The sequence below is a fragment of the Equus quagga genome, chromosome 6 (assembly GCF_021613505.1).
Source record: "Equus quagga isolate Etosha38 chromosome 6, UCLA_HA_Equagga_1.0, whole genome shotgun sequence".
Classification (NCBI taxonomy): Eukaryota; Metazoa; Chordata; class Mammalia; order Perissodactyla; family Equidae; genus Equus; species Equus quagga.
The window spans coordinates 107,458,846-107,478,587 of NC_060272.1; the positions used below are offsets into that span (position 1 = coordinate 107,458,846).

The 19,742-nt window shown below is 34.3% G+C and overlaps 1 protein-coding gene across 3 annotated transcripts in view; it reads left to right on the forward strand.

The window, feature by feature from the left end:
* JAK2 (Janus kinase 2) overlaps positions 1–19,742 on the forward strand; it is a 140,172-nt gene that overhangs the window by 103,013 nt on the left and 17,417 nt on the right. For all 3 annotated transcript variants that reach the window (XM_046664544.1, XM_046664545.1, XM_046664547.1), the window contains 5 exons: positions 630–757; positions 1,542–1,680; positions 3,313–3,464; positions 3,624–3,774; positions 4,508–4,644. In XM_046664544.1, coding sequence (XP_046520500.1) covers positions 630–757; positions 1,542–1,680; positions 3,313–3,464; positions 3,624–3,774; positions 4,508–4,644 — 707 coding nt within the window. The remainder of the gene's footprint in view (positions 1–629; positions 758–1,541; positions 1,681–3,312; positions 3,465–3,623; positions 3,775–4,507; positions 4,645–19,742) is intronic.

Below are 19,742 nucleotides of genomic sequence, written 5' to 3' on the forward strand. Positions count from 1 at the left end.
TTCTCTGGCAAAATATATTTTAATAGTGTTTTTAAAAAATTGTTTTTAAGTTAAAGCAATGCAAAACACTCATTTTTGTAGCATAAATTAAAAGGATGAATGGAGTTCTAACTCAAATTTTCTTTTATGCCTACAATGGAATAGTCATTGCTGTTAGTTTTGTGTGAGGAAGAAGTTCAGCAAGTTTTGAATATCTAAATAGTTTTGTGGAAGAGAAATTAACTGTGTGTGAAATTTTCATTTATTTCAAAAAAGCCACCATAATTCAGTACTAAAACATAAAGGTGTACTGGAGTAGTAGTATATAGTGTGTGTGTGTGTTTATAATACAATATATGTAATATATAATAATGTTATAACATGCTATATAACGATTATTTATTATATATATAATTATATATAATATTCTATATATATAATTGTTTAGACTCTTACTTCTGGCTGTTGTGAATAAACTAAAACCCCAAAACCCAATGTATATAGCTGTTAGGTTTTTTAAAATTAGGGAATTTTATGTATTTTAATCTCTACCTATAATACCTACGTATAACTATGAAAGTATTTATAAAAGTTTAAAATTATGTATTGTATTTGTACTTGAACCTTATTATTGTTATATTTTAATGCAGATATTCTGGTTCAGGAGTTTGTAAAATTTGGATCACTAGATACATATCTGAAAAAGAATAAAAATTCTATAAATATATTATGGAAACTTGAAGTAGCTAAACAGTTGGCATGGGCCATGCATTTTCTAGTAAGTAATTAGTTTATTCTTTTATCAAAATTATTGTTTTATCTTATGAAACAATGTAATGTAGAAAGGATCTTGGCTGAGAACAAGAAATAAATCTGTAAATGGATGTTGAGTCATTTAAAATAATCTGTTAGTTGATGAAAGGGACTATTTTAGGCATATGTTTATTTACGTAAAATCACTTTTGAAAGAAATAGTTTTGTCATCCCATCAATCTCTTAGAACTGCTGATGGACAGTGTGTAGTTTGTGTCACTTGGGTTTAGAGAATTTAACAAAAATTATGCGGAACCATGTTCTGCTAACTATGGATAGCAGAAAATCCCTGCAGAAAATACTTCATTTTTGGGTAATTGGACATTGTCTAATACGAAAGCAATATTACTAGAGAAACAATATCAGAGGGCCAGCCAAGTGATCAAACCCCTTAGCATGCACCTAAATGTTGCTGCTGAACAGAAACAGTATTTCTTATTGTCACTTACCATCTAGAAATACATACTATTTAAAATCTCAGCTTTAGAAAGTGAAGTGGCATTGGGTAGATTGAATGTATTGGTTTCATCATGTGTATAGATTATTATGTCATTTAAAATGTAAAACAGAAAGCACAGTGCTGCCATAAAATTTCCTTTTATTATCTCAAAGCATTCCTCCAAATTAATGTTTATTAGTTAATACTGTCTTACTTATTTTTCTTAAGTCCATTTTTGGGCCTTGGAGATATTAAGTACTCAAATATTTGTGGATTGGTATTTGAATGTATGTGCATTTAACTTTAATAGGAAGAAAAAACCCTTATTCATGGGAATGTGTGTGCCAAAAATATTCTACTTACCAGAGAAGAAGACAGGAAGACAGGAAATCCTCCTTTCATCAAACTTAGTGATCCTGGCATTAGTATTACAGTTTTGCCAAAGGACAGTAAGTTCTACAGAGATTGCATTTAACTTTATTAAGCTTTACTTGAAGAGTAGTATAAAAAGCATTCTAATTTTTCTCAAACTCTGTTTTATTGACATGTTCTTTGTTAATAATAAAATTTAGCTACCATTTTTAGTAATCTAAATTAAGTTATAGTCACATCCCGATCTCTTTCCATTTCTCCTTTCTTATAATTTTGTTAGTATCGACTAAAAGAGTTTTAATCCTTATGTGTGGAGGGTCAGATTTTATCCATTTTTTAATGAGAAGTTTTCTAATATTCTTTGAGCCACAAGTAAATTTTCTGAATTTTTCTTTCCTTTAGTCACTAAAGATTTGAGAAGATACATTATCTAGTTTGAGATCTTATTTAGTTTAATTGTAATTCAGATACTTTAAAACTTAAAAAAAAATACTTTCTTTTGTGTTTGTTATCCTATTTAACGCAGTTAGTTAAAGTAAAAATTTCAGTCAAATAGTTAAGAGGAGTTTTTTTGGTCCAAATAATGTTGTAATTGTATGTCATTATCTTAGCTAATTTCTCTAATTGAATCTTCTAAATTTAGAATCTAAATTGATCAGTGTTTGTGCATTGATGCATGATATCCTATTTGAGCCAATAGTGCTTAAACTTGATGGCTTATCTGATAGTGAAGACAGAGATAATGGGGCAGAAAATGTTATAGAATCTTAGATCTGCTACTAAGGGAAATTTTACACCTTGGAATGGGAGGTAAAGAAGGAGAAAATATATTCATATGGTGAAGGAGAAAGGAACCTGTACTTTTTAATCTCTTAATTTTATTGCAAAAATATTGACATTGCTTTATCAAAATATACCAAAAGATGCAACAGATTATCCTTCATTCTTATCTACCTACCTACCTATATATCTACCTATCTACCTATCTATACCAGAATGTCAGTTAAAGTACTCCCTCCTTTGAATATCATTTTTCTGATGGGGCCAAAGACCACAGAACTTTACTTGGGAATTGCCATGATCTGAAGAAAACCTATCTGTATCAATTATGTACCCAGAATATCTTGATATAATTTAGTCATCCATCTGCCTGTTGGTCCTTGGTTTTTCATCTACAAGTTAGAATCATCACTGCTATTAATCATTAGAATAGCTGGGAATGATGTTGACGTTACCTTTACTACTTACACATTGTAAAGAAATACAAAAAAAAAAATCAAGAGGCAATTTTAGGACAAATTTTACGGAATAATTTTTTTATTGAATTTAGAGCTAAGAGGAAAGGGTAAAGAGAGTGGGATACTAGTTAAGACACTATGGTTTAATGGAAAGAAGTTTAGTTGATCCAGGATTCATTGTACGGGATTCTAATTCTCTCCATGCTGCTAACATAAATTGTGTGACTTTGAGTAAATTATTCACTTTTTATGGTTCTCAATGTTTTCATTGTTAAAGCTGAGATAGTGAATTGATGATATCAAAGTTACCTTTTAGCTCTTAAGCGTGTGTACATGCTATGTGCACAGCCCCCCCCCAAACAAATTAAAAAAGACCTGAGTATTCAAATCAGTTTGAAAATTATTTGCATATTGAAGAATTGTTTACTTGTGGAAACTTTTTAACCATATTTTTTTCCTATCATTTAAAAGTTCTTCAGGAGAGAATACCATGGGTACCACCTGAATGCATTGAAAATCCTAAAAATCTAAACTTGGCAACAGACAAATGGAGTTTTGGTACCACTTTGTGGGAAATTTGCAGTGGAGGAGATAAGCCTCTGAGTGCTTTGGATTCTCAAAGAGTGAGTTTATATGGACTATGAAGTTGGGATTACTCTATATCTGTGATCTTTCATATTTCTTTCACATGATTTTGATATTTTTTAACCCATCTAATGTTAAAAAGAAGGTTGATATAGCATTATACAATTTATTCTAAATGTGTGGTTCTTTAATTATAGAAGCTACAGTTTTATGAAGATAGGCACCAGCTTCCTGCACCAAAGTGGACAGAATTAGCAAATCTTATCAATAGTTGTATGGATTACGAACCAGATTTTAGACCTTCTTTCAGAGCCATCATACGTGATCTTAATAGTTTGTTTACTCCAGGTATGTATTGATGTAGCAATCTTATTGATTCTCCAGCTTTCTATCTTTGTTGTATTTAACAAATCTTTACTAATTTTGTAATCCCTTCCAAGAAGTTCCTTGATGTCTTTTAGATCCTCTTAATTTCTTATGTTCATATGACTTTTCCTACTTTATAAGTATTCTAATCTCCTTGATTGAGCAGTCTTTCTATTTTTAAAAAAGGCTTTTTCTCCTTCAATAACCTAATTTTAGTTTGCCAGAGCAGTATAGTATAGAAGTTTATTTGGCTTATTTGACTTTTTAAAAACAATTCTTTGTTTTTTTTAACTAGTTCTCATATATTTTATAATTAATTGATTTTCTAAACATAAAGTAGATTTGGTTTTGTTTGTTCTCTTCTTTAAAAATGTAACTAAATATGTATGTATATAGGTATTTCCTTTTCAAATACTACTTGCCATTCTCATTACAATAAGCCAGAATATAATCTTACTTTATAAATACTAAAAATACCTATTTTGGAAAGAAATCGTATATTCTTTGCAAAAATCTTTTTTGGAAGCCTGTCAGATTGTGAGTAATAATTAAAAACTTTTATTAATATAATCTAAACTATTTGATTTTCCCTATATCAGTTTGTATGTAGTATTTCTAATTCATTCTGATTAGTTTGGTTAGCTTGAATATATATCAGTCTAACCCAGAGAATGTATTTGCCAGCTTATGGTGGTAATATTCGTTATTTCTCTAGATTATGAGCTGTTAACAGAAAATGACATGTTACCAAATATGAGGATAGGTGCCCTAGGGTTTTCTGGTGCTTTTGAAGACCGAGACCCTACGCAGTTTGAAGAGAGACACTTGAAATTTCTACAGCAACTTGGCAAGGTAAGATTGTCAGAAGTTTTTTAAATAGTTAAAGTATAATCACAGAACATTTTATTTAGGAAATAAGCAAGGCTTTAGAGATTCTCTAAAGTTAACTTTCCACAAAATTTTAAGGAGTGTTTGTAGGGAAAAGGTTTAGTTGTTAGATATTGGAGAAATGTTGCGTTAAATAAACAGCTGTCTTTACTGAAGCACTTCTCGGAATCTTTAGCATGTAATGTGCATATAGCATCTCCAAGAGGATGATATATTAGGCAGTATTTCCCTAGTTGACTTGACCATGGGACTTCTTGGTAGAGAGCACTTTAGTTATGAAATAGAGAAATGAGCAGTTAAGCCTTTCTACCCACCTCCTTTTTTAGTCATCTCAGGTGGAAGTAATCTGATTTTTCAGAGTCTAGATGTTGACTGGACCATGTTCACTAGCAAAAAGCGTCTCTATCTGCTCAAAGGTCAGACATTCATGCATAGTGTACATATTTTAAGTAAGACCAGGAAAGACTTAGGCCTTAGCAGGTCCAATCATAGTGGTAAGCTCTCTTTCTTACCCTAAGCTTGCTAGTAAAGATGTCTGTATGGTGTGGCCTTGTAAATTGGATTTTGGCATGGACGCATTATGAAGGCCTCACTTAGGCCTTGGATCTAAGTTAAATGTTCTGATCCAGCTTCACCAGAGCTAAACATTGGGGATTATATTAACTATTGGATTAGCTATATTAATACTTTGCTGATGTTCCTCGTTTGTAAAACATTCTTGGGAATGTTTCAAGGGATGTAGCAATGGCAAAAAAAAAGTGTACAGGTGTTTGGGTGTATTAGTTATCTATTGCTGTGTAATAAATTAACCTAAACCATAACAGCTGAAAACAACAAACCTTTATTATCACCTCATTTAGGTGAGTCTGGAATCGGGGAGCAACTTAGCTGGGTGGTTCTAGCTCAAGGTCTCTCACAAGATTGCAGTCAAGGTGTCAGCCAGGGCTTGCGGTCTCATCTGAAGGCTTGACTAGGGGAAGATTTACTTCCAAGCTCACTCACATGGGTATTGACAGGCCTCAGAATATCTGCTTTCAAGCTCACTTACATGGGTCTCCCCACAGGGCTGCCTCACAACATGTCAGCTGAGAGCAGATACCCAAGGTAGAAACCACAGTCTTTTTATAACCTAATCTCAGGAGCGGTATCTCATCACTCCTGCCAAATTCTGTTCATTATAAATGAGTTAATAAATCCAGCCTACACTCAAGGGGAGGGGATTGTGAAGACTATGAGTGTCAGAAGGTAGAGAACATTGGGAAATATCTTAGAGGCTGCCCCCCACACTGGGTGACCTTGGCCATGATTCTGTGTTGATAGCATGAATTTCTTGGTAGTATGCAGCATGTCCAAAATTTATTAGACCTTTTTATCCGCCCCTTACTCCACCAAATTATCTACTGACATCTCATAGAAAGTGTTTTCTAGAACAATTTTGGAAATAGATGCTTTAGACTTAAGAGTAACCTCTTCATTTCACAATGAGAAAAATCAAGGTCCAGAAAAGTTAAGTAACTTGCCTATGATCAAACAGCTAGATGTTAGCAGATATGAGATGAGAACCTTTCCCTATTCCTACTTCCATGCTATTTCTACTATTTCACATTGTTTGATTTTCTTTGTGTGAGTATGCTTCAGTTGCATTATCATCTTCTATTGTTATCTTTTTGCTGCATAAAGAAAGTAATTTTTTTATTCCCACTCAGGGATTACATTGCAAACAATAAATTTTTTTCTGGAAAAGGCAGAAATTAGTGTAATATGACTTATTCCTGGGGTTATTGTTGAATACATTTTGATTTATTATTAGTTGTTTGCAGATATTTTCACCACCATAGTCACTAGTCACAAAATCATGAAAACTTTAAAAATTATTTTCTTGGGGCCGGCCTGGTGGTGTAGTGGTTAAGTTTGCACACTGCTTTGGTGGCCTGGGATTTGCTGGTCTGTATCCCAGGCGTGGGCATATGTACCACTTATCAAGCCATGCTGTGGCAGGTGTCCCATGTATAAAGTGGAGGAAGATGGGCACAGATGTTAGCTCAGGGCCAATTTTCCTCAGCAAAAAAGAGAAGGATTGGCGGCAGATGCTAGCTCAGGGCTAATATTTCCAAAAAACCCCAAACAAACAAAAATACAAAAAATTATTTTCTCTGTGATACTGAACAAGCCATTTAATCTTTCTAGTCCTTAGATCCAGGCTTTAATGGGTGTTGTATCTCCCAGAGGTTCTTTTGGTAGACTATAGAGAAAGTTTTAGAAAATAAAATCCAATTTATTTGAAGTGAAAGGGAGTAATCTAGTAAAATTTCATTATCTTCAGTTGATATAGATGTTTGTAACAAGCTTTTAAATTTTCCATCTTTTCTCAGTTTTTAATATGAATATGAATATATGAGCATTTGTATGTTTAAGGCCATTTTATAGGAAAAAAGTCAATATTTCAAATTCCAAAATCCAAGAAAAACCATCCTTCACTATTAGAGTCAGAACATTTTAAATCAGTGGATGAAAATCTGAGGACAATCTAGGAACTAGACATCTTTGGAAGATCTGAATTACTTTGAAATTTTTAGTTTTTTCCCTGAAATGATTTGGTTTTAATATATAAATATTTGAGTCCCTGCTAAGTGCCAGGTACTCTACTGGTCACTGTGGTTATGAGATATAGTCAATGCCTCTGTAAAGTTTACAGCTTACTTGGAGGAGGTGGGTAGCAAACTAACAATGATGGAACAGAGTGATAAGATATACTCTATTTAAATTTCACCCTAATCACAGTTTCTAAGATTTTCATAAGATGTGATTTAATACAAATGTCAATGTTGTAATTATTTCATGTATATTTATGAACTGTTAAAGTATTGATTTTGAGGTATCACATGGCTTCCTAATTACAAGTTGCTTTTTCATACGAAGTTTCTTTAACATAGCCCTTACATAATTTTGGTTATTAGTTTTAGTGAACTTTTTAAAAAATAGAATGCAACACCGTGTTGTTATTCAGTACTTGATGGGAATTTGTTTAGAATTATCCAGAAATTATTCCTAAGGTAATGGTTGTGCAGTAAATTGTAGTGTACCTATCTAAACAAGAATATTATAAAATTATTTTTAGGAATATTATCTGGCATTATTAGGTTATGTTTGTTTTCAAAGAACTTCTTATTCTTTATAATTACCCTAGAATCTCATGAATTTGGACTTAATTCAATATCTGCAATAAGTAAAACAGCTAAATGTAAGAAAACGTAAATCACACTCTTAAAATACACTGTTATAAATGGCTAATATTTAGGCATATAAGCCATCCAAGGAAATGTGACACATATTTACATATATTCATAGATTGTAGTTACTTAGGAAAAGTAACTTTCAAGTTAATAAAACTACCTTTCAGTATTTCAGTTACTACCCTGTGATTTACTGTTCACTTATTCAGACTACTCTTATTTAAAATTTCTGATTTTTTCATTTTCTAAAAATAATGGATATGTAAACTTCCTTAAAATATAATTACAGTTCTGCACTTTTCATGTAGCTTATTTAGATAGTTAGTCAAAATTGTATATTTCTATTATTCAGTTATTTCTTTATTAAATGTTAAGGTACTTTTTCATAGCATGTGGTAAAGACTGATTTAGGGGCAGAAATGAATTAGGAAGTGTAAATTAGGAGGTAATGGAGTATTTCTAATAGCCTTAAGCTTTCAGCCGTTCCTTGAAAATGAATGTTCCAGACAACAAAGTGTGCATCTTCTCTATCTCTTGGCTCCTTTAAAAACAGATAGATTTTAATCTCAAGTTAGTGCAGAACTTCTAGTGATTGTTTGTAAAAAATAAATAAATAAATAAGAAAGTGATAATATTAAAGGATGAAGCTTTCTAAAAACATTGAAAGCAAGTTTTTTTAATTGAAGTATAATTGACATACAGTATTCTATTCAAGTGTACATCACAGTGATTTTATTTATTTTTTTTGAGGAAGATTAGCCCTGAGCTAACTACTGCCAATCCTCCTCTTTTTGCTGAGGAAGGCTGGCCCTGAGCTAACATCCGTGCCCATCTTCCTCTACTTTATATGTGGGACGCCTGCCACAGCACGGCTTGCCAAGCGGTGCCATGTCTGCACTCGGAATCTGAACCAGTGAACCCTGGGCTCCCGAAGTGGAACGTGCGCACTTAATCGCCCTGTGCCACCAGGCTGGCCCAATTTGATATTTAAATACATTACAAAATGATCACCATGATAAGTGTAATTACCATCTGTTACCATACAAAGTTATTACAATATTATTGGCTATATTCCCTATGCTCTACATTACATCCCCATGACTTACTGATTTTATAACTGGAAGTTTGTACCTCTTAATCTCCTTTGCCTATTTCGCCCACTCCCTAACTTGCCCCCAACTCTGGTAACCACCAGTTTGTTTCATCTCTCTGTGGAGTTTGTTTCCATTTTGTTTGTTCATTTGTTTTGTTTTGTTTTTTTAGAGCCCACATATAGTGAAATCATACAGTATTTGTATTTCTGACTTATTTCACTTAGCATAATACACTCTAGGTCCCCCCTTGTTGTCACAAATGGCAAGATCTCATTCTTTTTTATGGCTGAGAAATATCCATGTGTGGCACACACACACCCCTCCCCTGACATCTTCTTTATCCGTATATCTATCTGTGGACACTTGGGTTGCTTCCATATCTTGACTATTGTAAATAATGCTGCAGTGAGCATAGGGTGCATATGTCTTTTTGAGTTAGTCTTTTCATTTTCTTTGGATAAATACCCAGAAGTGGAGTTGCTGGATCATATGGTAATTCTATTTTTAATTTTTTGAGGAACCTCTATACTGTTTTCCGTAGTGGCTGCACCGATTTACATTCCCACCAATAGTGTACGAGGGTTCTCTTTTCTACACATCTTCACCAGCGCTTGTTATTTTTTGTCTTTTTTATAATAGCTATTCTAACACATGTGAGGTGATACTTCATTGTGGTTTTGATTTGCATTTCCCCAATGATTAGTACTGTTGAGTATCTTTTCATGTGCCTGTTTGCCATCTGTATTTCTTCTTTGGAAAAATGTCTGTTCAAGTCCCCTGCCCATTTTTTAATCAGGTTGTTTGTTTTTTTAATATTAAGGTGCATAAGTTCTTTGTATATTTTGGATATTATCCCCTTACTGGATATGTGATTTGCAAATATCTTCTCCCATTCAGTAGGTTGCCTTTTTGTTTCGTTGATGGTTTCCTTTACTGTGCAAAAGCTTTTTAGTTTGATGTAGTCCTACTTGTTTATTTTTGCTTTCATTGCCCTTGCCTAAGGAGACTGGTCCAAAAAAATATTGTTAAGATGATGTGAAAGAGCTGGTTGCCTATGTTTTCTTCTAGGAGTTTTATGGTTTCAGGTATCACATTTATCACTTTAACCCATTTTGAATTTATTTTTGTATAAGGTGTAAGATGGTGGTCCAGTTTCATTTTTTTGCATGTAGCTTTCCAGTTTTCTCAACACCATTTGTTGAAGAGACTGTCTTTTCCTCAGTGTATATTCTTGCCTCCTTTGTCATAGAGTAATTGACTTTATATGTGTGGGTTTATTTCTAGACTCTCTATTCTATTCCATTGATCCATGTGTCTGTGTTTGTACTGGTACCATACTGTTTTGATTACTGTAGCTTTGTAGTATAGTTTTAAATCAGGGAGCTTGATACCTCCAGCTTTATTTTTCTTTCTCAAGATTGCTTTGGCTATTTGGGGTCTTTTGTGGTTCCATACAAATTTTAGGATTCTTTATTCTAGTTCTGTGAAAAATGGCTTTAGTATTTTGATGGGGATTGCATTGACTCTGTAGATTGCTTTGGGTAGAATGAACATTTTAACAGTATTAATTATTCCAATCCATGAGCATGGTACATCATTCCATTTATTTATGTTGTCTTCATTTTCTTTCATTGGTGTCTTATAGTAGCCAGAGTACAGGTCTTTCACCAACTTGGTTAAATTTATTCCTTGGTATTTTATTCTTTTTGATGCAATTGTAAATAGGGTTGTTTTCTGAATTTCTCCTTCTGATAGCTCATTATTAATATACAGAAATGCAACCTATTTCTGTACAGTCATATAATGAAGTATAATGAAGTTTTGGTCAGTGATGGACTGCATATACAAGTGATGTTCACATAATGGTGAAATCACCAAACGATGCATTTCTAAGCACATATCCCTGTCATTAAGCGATGTATGACTGTATATTAATTTTGTATCCAACTTTACTGAATTCATTAATTGGTTCTAATAGGTTTTTGTTGGAGTCTTTAGAATTTTCTGTACATAGTATTATGTCATCTGCAAATAGTGACAATTTTATTTCTTCCTTTCCAATTTGGATGCCTTTTATTTATTTTTCTTGCCTTATTGCTGTGACTAGGACTTCCAATACTATGTTGAATAAGAGTGGCAGGAGTGGTCATCCTTGTCTTATTCCTGATCTTAGAGGAAAAGCTTTTAGCTTTCACCACTGAGTATGATGTTAGCTGTGAGTTTGCCATGTATGGCCTTTATTATGTTGAGGTATGTTCCTTCTGTATCCACTTTGTTCGGAATTTTTTTTTTTTTTTAAGATTTTATTTTTTTCTTTTTCTCCCCAACGCCCCCCAGTACATAGTTGTATATTCTTCGTTGTGGGTCCTTCTAGTTGTGGCATGTGGGATGCTGCCTCAGCGTGGTCTGATGAGCAGCGCCATGTCCGCGCCCAGGATTCGAACCAACGAAACACTGGGCCGCCTGCAGCAGAGCGCGCGAACTTAACCACTCGGCCACGGGGCCAGCCCCTGTTCGGAGTTTTTATCATAAATGGATGTTGAATTTTGTCAAATGCTTTTTCTGCATCTATCAAGATGATCATGTGATTTTTATCTTCCATTTTATGTGGTGTATCACTTTGAATGATTTGCAGATACTGAACCATCTTTTATTGTGGTATATGATCCTTTTAATGTATTGTTGAATTTGATTTGCTAATATTTAGTTGAGGATTTTTGCATCTGTGTTCATCAGAGATATTGGCCTGTAATTTTCTTTTCTTGTGGTGTCTTTGTCTGGTTTTGGTATCAGGGTAATAATGCTGGCCTTGTAAAATGAGTTTAGGAGTATTCCTTCCTCTTCAAATTTTTGGAATAATTTGAGAAAGATAGGCATTAATTCTTCTTTAAATGTTTGGTAGAATTCACCTATGAAGTCTTCTGGTATTGGACTGTTACTTTTTGGGGAGTTTTTAAATTACCAGTTCAATTTTGTTACTTGTAATGAGGCTATTCAGATTTTCTATTTACTAATGATTCAGTCTTGGAAAGTTAGTGTTTCTAGGAATTTATCCATTCTTCTAGGTTTTCCAATTTGTTGGCCTAAAATGGTTCATAGTAGTCTCTTATGATTAATTGTATTTCTGTAGTGTGAGTTGTAACTTATCTTTCATTTCTGATTTTGTTTATTTGATCCCCCTCTCTTTTTTTCTTAATGAGTCTGGCTAAAGGTTTATCAATTTTATTTTTCAATAAAAATAAGCTTTAGTCTCATTGATTTTTTCCTATTGTTTTTTTAGTCTCCATTTCATTTATTTCCATTCTGATCTTTATTATTTGTTTCCTACTACTAACTTTGGGCTTTGTTTGTTCTTTGTTTTCTAGTTCCTTTAAGTTGGTGGTAGATTGTTTATTTGAGATTTTTCTTGTTTCTTGATGTGGGCCTGTATCACTGTGAACTTCTCTCTTAGAACTGCTTTTGCTGTGTCACATAGATTTTGGAGAGTTGTGTTTCCATTTTGGTTTTCTCTCAAGGTATTTTTTTATTTTCTCTCTGATTTCATCATTGACCCATTGGTTGTTTAATAGTGTGTTGTTTAGTCTCCATGTGTTAGTGTCTTTTTTCAGAGTTCTTTTTGTAACTGATTACTAGTTTCGTACCATCGTGGTCAGAAAAGATACTTGATATGATTTCAGTCTTGACTTTATTGAGATTTGTTTTGTGGTCTAACATGTGATCTGTCCTGAAAAATGTTCCATGTGCACTTGAAAAGAATGTTTATTCTGTAGTTTTGGGATGGAATGTTCTGTATATATCTATTAAGTCCATCTGGTTTAATGTGTCATTTACGGCCAATGTTTCCTTATTGATTTTCTGTCTGGATGAGCTATCCATTGATGTAAGTGGGGTATTAAAGTCTGCTATTACTGTACTCTTGTCAATCTCTCCCGTTATGTCTGTTAACATTTGCTTTATTTATTTAGGTGCTCCTATGTTGGGTGCATAAATATTTTCAAATGCTATATCCTCTTGCTGGATTGACTCCTTTATTATGTAATGCCCTTCTTTGTCTTTTGTTACAGTCTTTGCTTTGAAGCCTGTTTTGTCTGATATGAGTATTGCTACCACAGCTTTCTTTTCATTTCCATTTGCATGGAATACTTTTTTCCATTCCTTCACTTTTGGTCTTTGTGTGTCTTTAGATCTGAATTGAGCCTCTTGTAGGCAGCATATTGATAGGTCTTGTTTATTTTATCCATTTAGCCACCTTATGTCTTTTGATTGGAGCATTAAGTCAATTTACATTAAAGTTAATTTTTGATAGTATGTATTTATTGCTATTTTAATTGTTTTTTGGTGGTTTTTGTAGTTCTCTGTTCCTTTCTTCTGTTGGTCTTTTCTCTTGTGGCTTGATGATTTTTTTTAATGTTATGTTTGGGTTTCTTTATTTTTTTGTGTATCTGTTGTAGGGTTTTAGTTACCATAAGGTTCATTTATATTCACTTATATATATAGTAGTCTGTTTTAAGCTGATAGTCACTAAAGATCAAATGCATTCTAAAAGCAGTACATTTTTACTCCCTCCCCCCACGTTTTATGTTTTTGGCATCCTATTTTACACCTTTTTATTTTGTGTATCTCTTAACTACTTATTTAGTTACAGTTGATTTTACTACTTTTGTCTTTTAACTTTCATACTAGCTTTTTAAGTGGCTGATCTATGCCTTTACTGTATATTTGCCTTTACTGGTGAGATTTTTTTCTTTCATGTATTTTCTTATTTCTAGTTATGGCCTTTTCTTTTTTGCTTAAAGAAGACCCTTTAACATTTCTTGTAAGCCCAGTTTAGTAGTGATAAATTCCTTTAGTTTTTGCTTGTCTGGGAAACTCTTTATCTCTCTTTTAATTCTGAATGATAACCTTGCTGAGTAGCATTCGTGGTTGTAAGTTTTTTCCTTTCAGCACTTTAAATATATTGTGCTACTCCTTTTTGGCCTGCAAAGTTTCTGCTGAAAAGTCAGCTGATAGTCTGATGGGGTTTCCCTTGTATGTGACTAGTTCTCTTGCTGCCTTTAAGATTCTCTTTAACTTTTGCCATTTTAATTATAATATGTCTTGGTGTGAGTCTCTTTGGGTTCATCTTGTTTGGGACTCTGCTTCCTGGACCTGGATGTCTGTTTCCTTCCCCAGGTTAGAAAAGTTTTCAGCCATTATTTCTTCAAATAAGTTTTCTGCCCCTTTCTCTATGTCTTCTTCTTCTGAGATCCCTATACTGTGAATATCACTATTCTTGATGTTGTTCCAGAGCTCCCTTAAAGTATGCTCATTTTTTTAAATTCTTTTTTCTTTTTGCTGCTGTGATTGAGTGATTTCCACTATTCTGTCTTCCAGATTGCTGATCTGGACTTCTGTATCAGATAATCTGCTAGTTCCCTCTAGTGTATTTTTCGTTTCAGTTATTTTATTCTTCAGCTCTGATTTGGTCCTTCTTATATTTTCTAATTCTTCGTTGAAGTTCTCACTGGCTTCTTTCATTCTTCTGCTGAGTTCAGTGAGTGTTCTTATGACAATTACTTTGAACTCTCAGGTAAATTACTTATATCCATTTTATTAGAGATTTTTTTCCTGGGGTTTTATTTTGTTCTTTCATTTGAAACATATTCTTTTGTCTTTTCATTTTGTTTGACTTTCTGTGTTTGTTTCTATGAATTAGGCAAAACCAGCTACCTTTCCAAGTCTTGAAGGAGTGACCTTCTGTAGGAGCATCCCTTGTGTAGACTGCAGGTGGCAGGCAACTTTGGCAGGCTGGCTAGAAGTGGAGTAGGTGTGGGTCAGGGGGTCCCAGGGCAAGCTGTGTTGGGGTTGCCTTGGTGGGATGACTAAAGCTGAAGTGAGCCATGGCTGGAGAGTCCCAGGGCATTTCACACAATGGCCACCCCGATGGGATGGCTGAAGCGGGTGTGGGCCAGAGTGTCCCAGAGCACACTGTGCGAGAGCGGCCTTGGTAAGACTGCTGGAGCTGCTGTGGGCCTGGGGTGTGCTGCGGTGGCCTTCGCAGGCTGGCTAGAGTGCCTGGGCTGTGCTCCCACCCGTGCTATCAAGGTTGAGGGGGAGCACACAAAATGGTGCTCACTAGCACCTCTGACCCCAGTTCCCTGAGCTTTTGGCAAATGCTCTAGGGTTAGTAAATGGATTTCCTTCATGGATAGTCTGGATGCCCTTAAACCACTGTTTTTCACTGTGCTCCAGGCCGGGCTCATCTGTGTGCAGGCCCCTCAGTGATATCCCTCCCTACTGCAGGTCTCTGTGTCAGGAGTGGAGTTCCCGTCGATACTGTGTCTCCATATCTCCCACTGATCTCTATGTGGTTCCTCTATTGTTAGTTGTGCAGAAGCTGTTTTTTCAGCTCTCAGTTCTTCTTCAGGAGGAATTGCTTTATGTGTAGGTGTAGATTCAGTGTGTCCGTTGGAGAAGTTGAGTTCAGGGTCTTCCTATGCCACCATCTTGGACCCCTCCACCAAACAAAAATCCCTTTTTAGAGTGATATAATAAACCTTGAAATTTGCTTTTTAAAATCAGACCTTCCCTTCCCCTAGATTCTATCTGTAAAATTTGTAGTATATCTCCCACATCACCAGTTTTGTCATCTTAAAATAACTAAAAATTTTAATTTCACTTTTAAACTGTCTTAAGTATCTTATCGTAAGCATATTCCTGAATAAAAGGAAAATAGAAATTTCTGTTTATACTTAGTGTTTCCTCACATAGCGAGTGCCATATTAGTGTTATCCATGCCATAAAGATTTTCCTAAAATGTCTCCAGCTGTCACTGATTTTCCTCTTTTCTGGAATCGCATTGCATTTATTGTCTCTTCCACACAATTTAGTTCTTAATTGCAGTCTTTTGTTGTTTATTAGATCTTGGTTTTTACTAGCCTGTTTTTTTTTAACTTAAAAAATGTTACCTTAATGAAGAAGTGAAACTCTTGCTGCTTGCAGAGGACATGATCTTATATATAGAAAACCCCAAAGAATCCATTGGTAAACTATTAGAAATAATCAACAACTACAGCAAAGTTGCAGGGTATAAAATCAACTTACATAAATCAGTAGCATTTCTATACTCTAGTAACAAACTAACAGAAAAAGAACTCAAGAACACAATCCCATTCACAATCGCATCAAAAAGAATAAAATACCTTGAGGTAAATTTAACCAAGGAAGTGAAAGACCTATACAACTAAAACTACAAGACTTTCCTGAAAGAAATTGATGACTACATAAAGAGATGGAAAGACATCCCATGCACATGGATTGGAAAAATAAACCTAGTTAAAATGTCCATACTACCTAAAGCAATCTACAGATTCAACGCAATCCCACTCAGAATGCCAATGACATTCTTTACAGAAATTGAACAAAGAATCCTAAAATTCATATGGGGCAACAAAAGACCCCAAATTGCTAAAGCAATTCTGAGAAAAAACAACAAAACGGGACGCATCACAATCCCTGACTTCAAAGCATACTACAAAGCTATAGTAATCAAAACAGCATAGTACTGGTACAAAAACAGGTACACAGATCAATGGAACAGCATTGAAAGCCCGGAAATAAAACCACACGTCTATGGTCAGCTGATCTTCGACAAAGGAGGTGAGGGCATACAATGGAGAAAAGAAAGTCTCTTCAACAAATGGTGCTGGGAAAACTGGGCAGCCACATGTAAAAGAATGAAAATTGGCCATTCTTTTTCACCATTCACAAAAATAAACTCAAAATGAATCAAAGCCCTAAAGGTAAGACTCAAAACCATAAGGCTTCTAGAGGAAAATGTAGGCAATACACTCTTTGACATCAGTATTAAAAGGATCTTTTCAGACACCATGTCTTCTCAGACAAGGAAAACAATAGAAAGAATAAACAAATGGGACCTCATCAGATTAAAGAGCTTCTTCAAGGCAAATGAAAACAGGATTGAAACAAAAAAACAACCCACTAACTGGGAAAAAATATTTGCAAATCTTATATCCAACAAAAGGTTAATCTCCATACTATATAAAGAGCTCACACAACTCAACCACAAAAAATCAAACAAACCAATCAAACAATGGGCAGGGGACATAAACAGACATTTCTCCAAAGAGGATATACGGATGGCCAATAGGCACATGAAAAGATGCTCATCATCACTGATCATCAGAGAAATTCAAGTCAAAACTATACTAAGATATCACCTTACACCTGTTAGAATGGCAAAAATAACCAAAAAGTAACAAATGTTGGAGAGGTTGGGAAGAAAAAGGAACCCTCATACACTGCTGGTGGGAATGCCACTATGGAAAACAGTATGGAGATTTCTGAAAAAATTAAAAATAGAAATACCACATGACCCAGCCATCCCACTACTGGGTATCTATCCAAAGAACTTGAAGTCAGCAATTCCAAAAGTGCCATGCACCTCTATGTTCAGTGCAGCATTATTTACAATAGCCAAAACCTGGAAGCAACCTAAGTGCCCATCAACTGATGGTTGGATAAAGAAGAGGTGGTATATATATACAATGGAGTATTACTCAACCATAAAAAAAAATAAAATCATCCCATTCACAACAACATGGATGGACCTTGAGAGTATTAAGTGAAATAAGTGAGATAGAGAAAGACAATCTCTGTATGACTCCACTCATATGTGGAAGTTAAACATGTAGACAAAGAGAACAGATTAGTGGATACCAGGGGAAAGGGGGAGTATGGGGTGGGCACAAAGGGTGAAGTGGTGCACCTACAACATGACTGACAAACAATAATGTACAACTGAAATTTCACAAGGTTGTAAACTATCATAATCTCAATAAAAAGTTAAAAAAAAATGTTGCCTTAGCCGCTAACACTTTACTAGGTACATATGTTGAAGTAAAACAATGAGTATAATGATTATAATTCAGCAATATATACTGATATTTAAGAAATAGACATAACAAAGAGTACTTCAAAACATCACTAATTTAGGTTAACAAGGAGGAAAAATCAGACTAAATTATAAAGTATTTTTTCTTTTTTAAAGTTATGAAAGTGATATGTATTTTTTGTAGAGAAATTGGAAAATACACATGCATTTCCTTCATTCTAGTCTCTACACACAGACTGTTTCAAAAGTGAAACCATAATATATATACAGTTTTCTATCTTGCTATTTTTCATTTATTATATGATCATATGTTATTAGTATTCTTTTTTTTCCATTTTTTTCTTTTTTTTTGAGGAAGATTAGCCCTGAGCTAACTACTGCCAGTCCTCCTGTTTTTGCTGAGGAAGCCTGGCCCTGAGCTCACATCCGTGCCCATCTTCCTCTACTTTATACGTGAGATGCCTACCACAGCATGGCATGCCAAGCGGTGCCATGTCCGCACCCGGGATCGGAACCAGCGAACCCCGGGCCACCGAGAAGCGGATCGTGTGAACTTAACCGCTGCGCCACCGGGCCGGCCCCCTATTAATATTCTTTTGAAACATAATTTTAAAAGCGAATGTACTATAATTTGTTTACAACATTTCCCCTTATTGCAACTTTGAGTTACTTTCCTTTTGATTTTTAACATTTTTAGTTTTTACATAGTTCTTTGGGCTTAAAATCATTTTAAACATAATAAAAATTGAGGAGACTGTAAGGAAGGCATTTTCAAAATATATTTTCAACCAAATAATTTCTCAGTAATTTAGTTTGCAGGAAATGAAAAGAAAATGGTATGGTCTTTAGTCGATTGTAGGTATTTTAATGTGGATATTTCCTGGCTGCATTTAACACTATAATAGTAATTTCATCTTTGCCTGTTTGAAAGAATTGATGTGTTCAGTGGTCTGTTTGGCTATTTGTATTGCCTTATTGAAACAATCTAAAATGCCATTCCTACAAAAGTGATGCATCTCACCTTTCATTTTATTAAAAAACAGCTATTGATGTACATTCCTTTATTATCCTTTTCAATTAGCAGCATGGCGAAATATTCAAAAGAAGAATTTTTACTTAAAATTATATCTGTGTTTTTTACATGAAGAGAAATAATGGTAAATTTTAATTTAATATTCAAAAAAAGAGCTAAGAAAATATTGTGAAACCTTTCTTCTGCTAATTGAGTTTCAAAATGAGTATTTTCTTCCTTTATCTTCATGCCTACATATACTTATATGGTTTACCTCTTCATCTCAACTAAAACCTAGCTTTTTAAAATCCTCTTTATTCCTTGTTCCTCCATGGTGCAGATCTGGGATACAGAGATCTGGACCTCACTGCTACCACTTTCAAACTATCAGCATCATTTATATTCCTCTGTGATTGTTATTCTCTCCTTGTCTCATCATTGGCTAATATCTTAGTCAGTGCTCCACATCCCTTGACTACTTTTGGTGCTCATTGTTTTCATCTTCACATAAGGTCATTATTTTGGGCACCTTTCAATTACCTTTTTAAAATTCCTCAACTTCTATACCCCGAATCTATGTCTATGTTAAATGAGTTCACTTTGAACTCTATAATCCCTCACAATAATTTTACTTATGAAGTTTCAGACCCTGAAATCTCTTTGTCTAACTATAACTTTGTCTCTTTTGATTCTTCCCAACACATAAATCCTTCTTTTTGAATCTTTGTTATTGCCGGTGTTTTTGACCCTTTCCTCTTCCTAAAAGCTATTAAGTAACTTCTAGATTCAGCTCTCTCCTTTCCTAAGCTGGGTAGATCTCTTGGTGGACC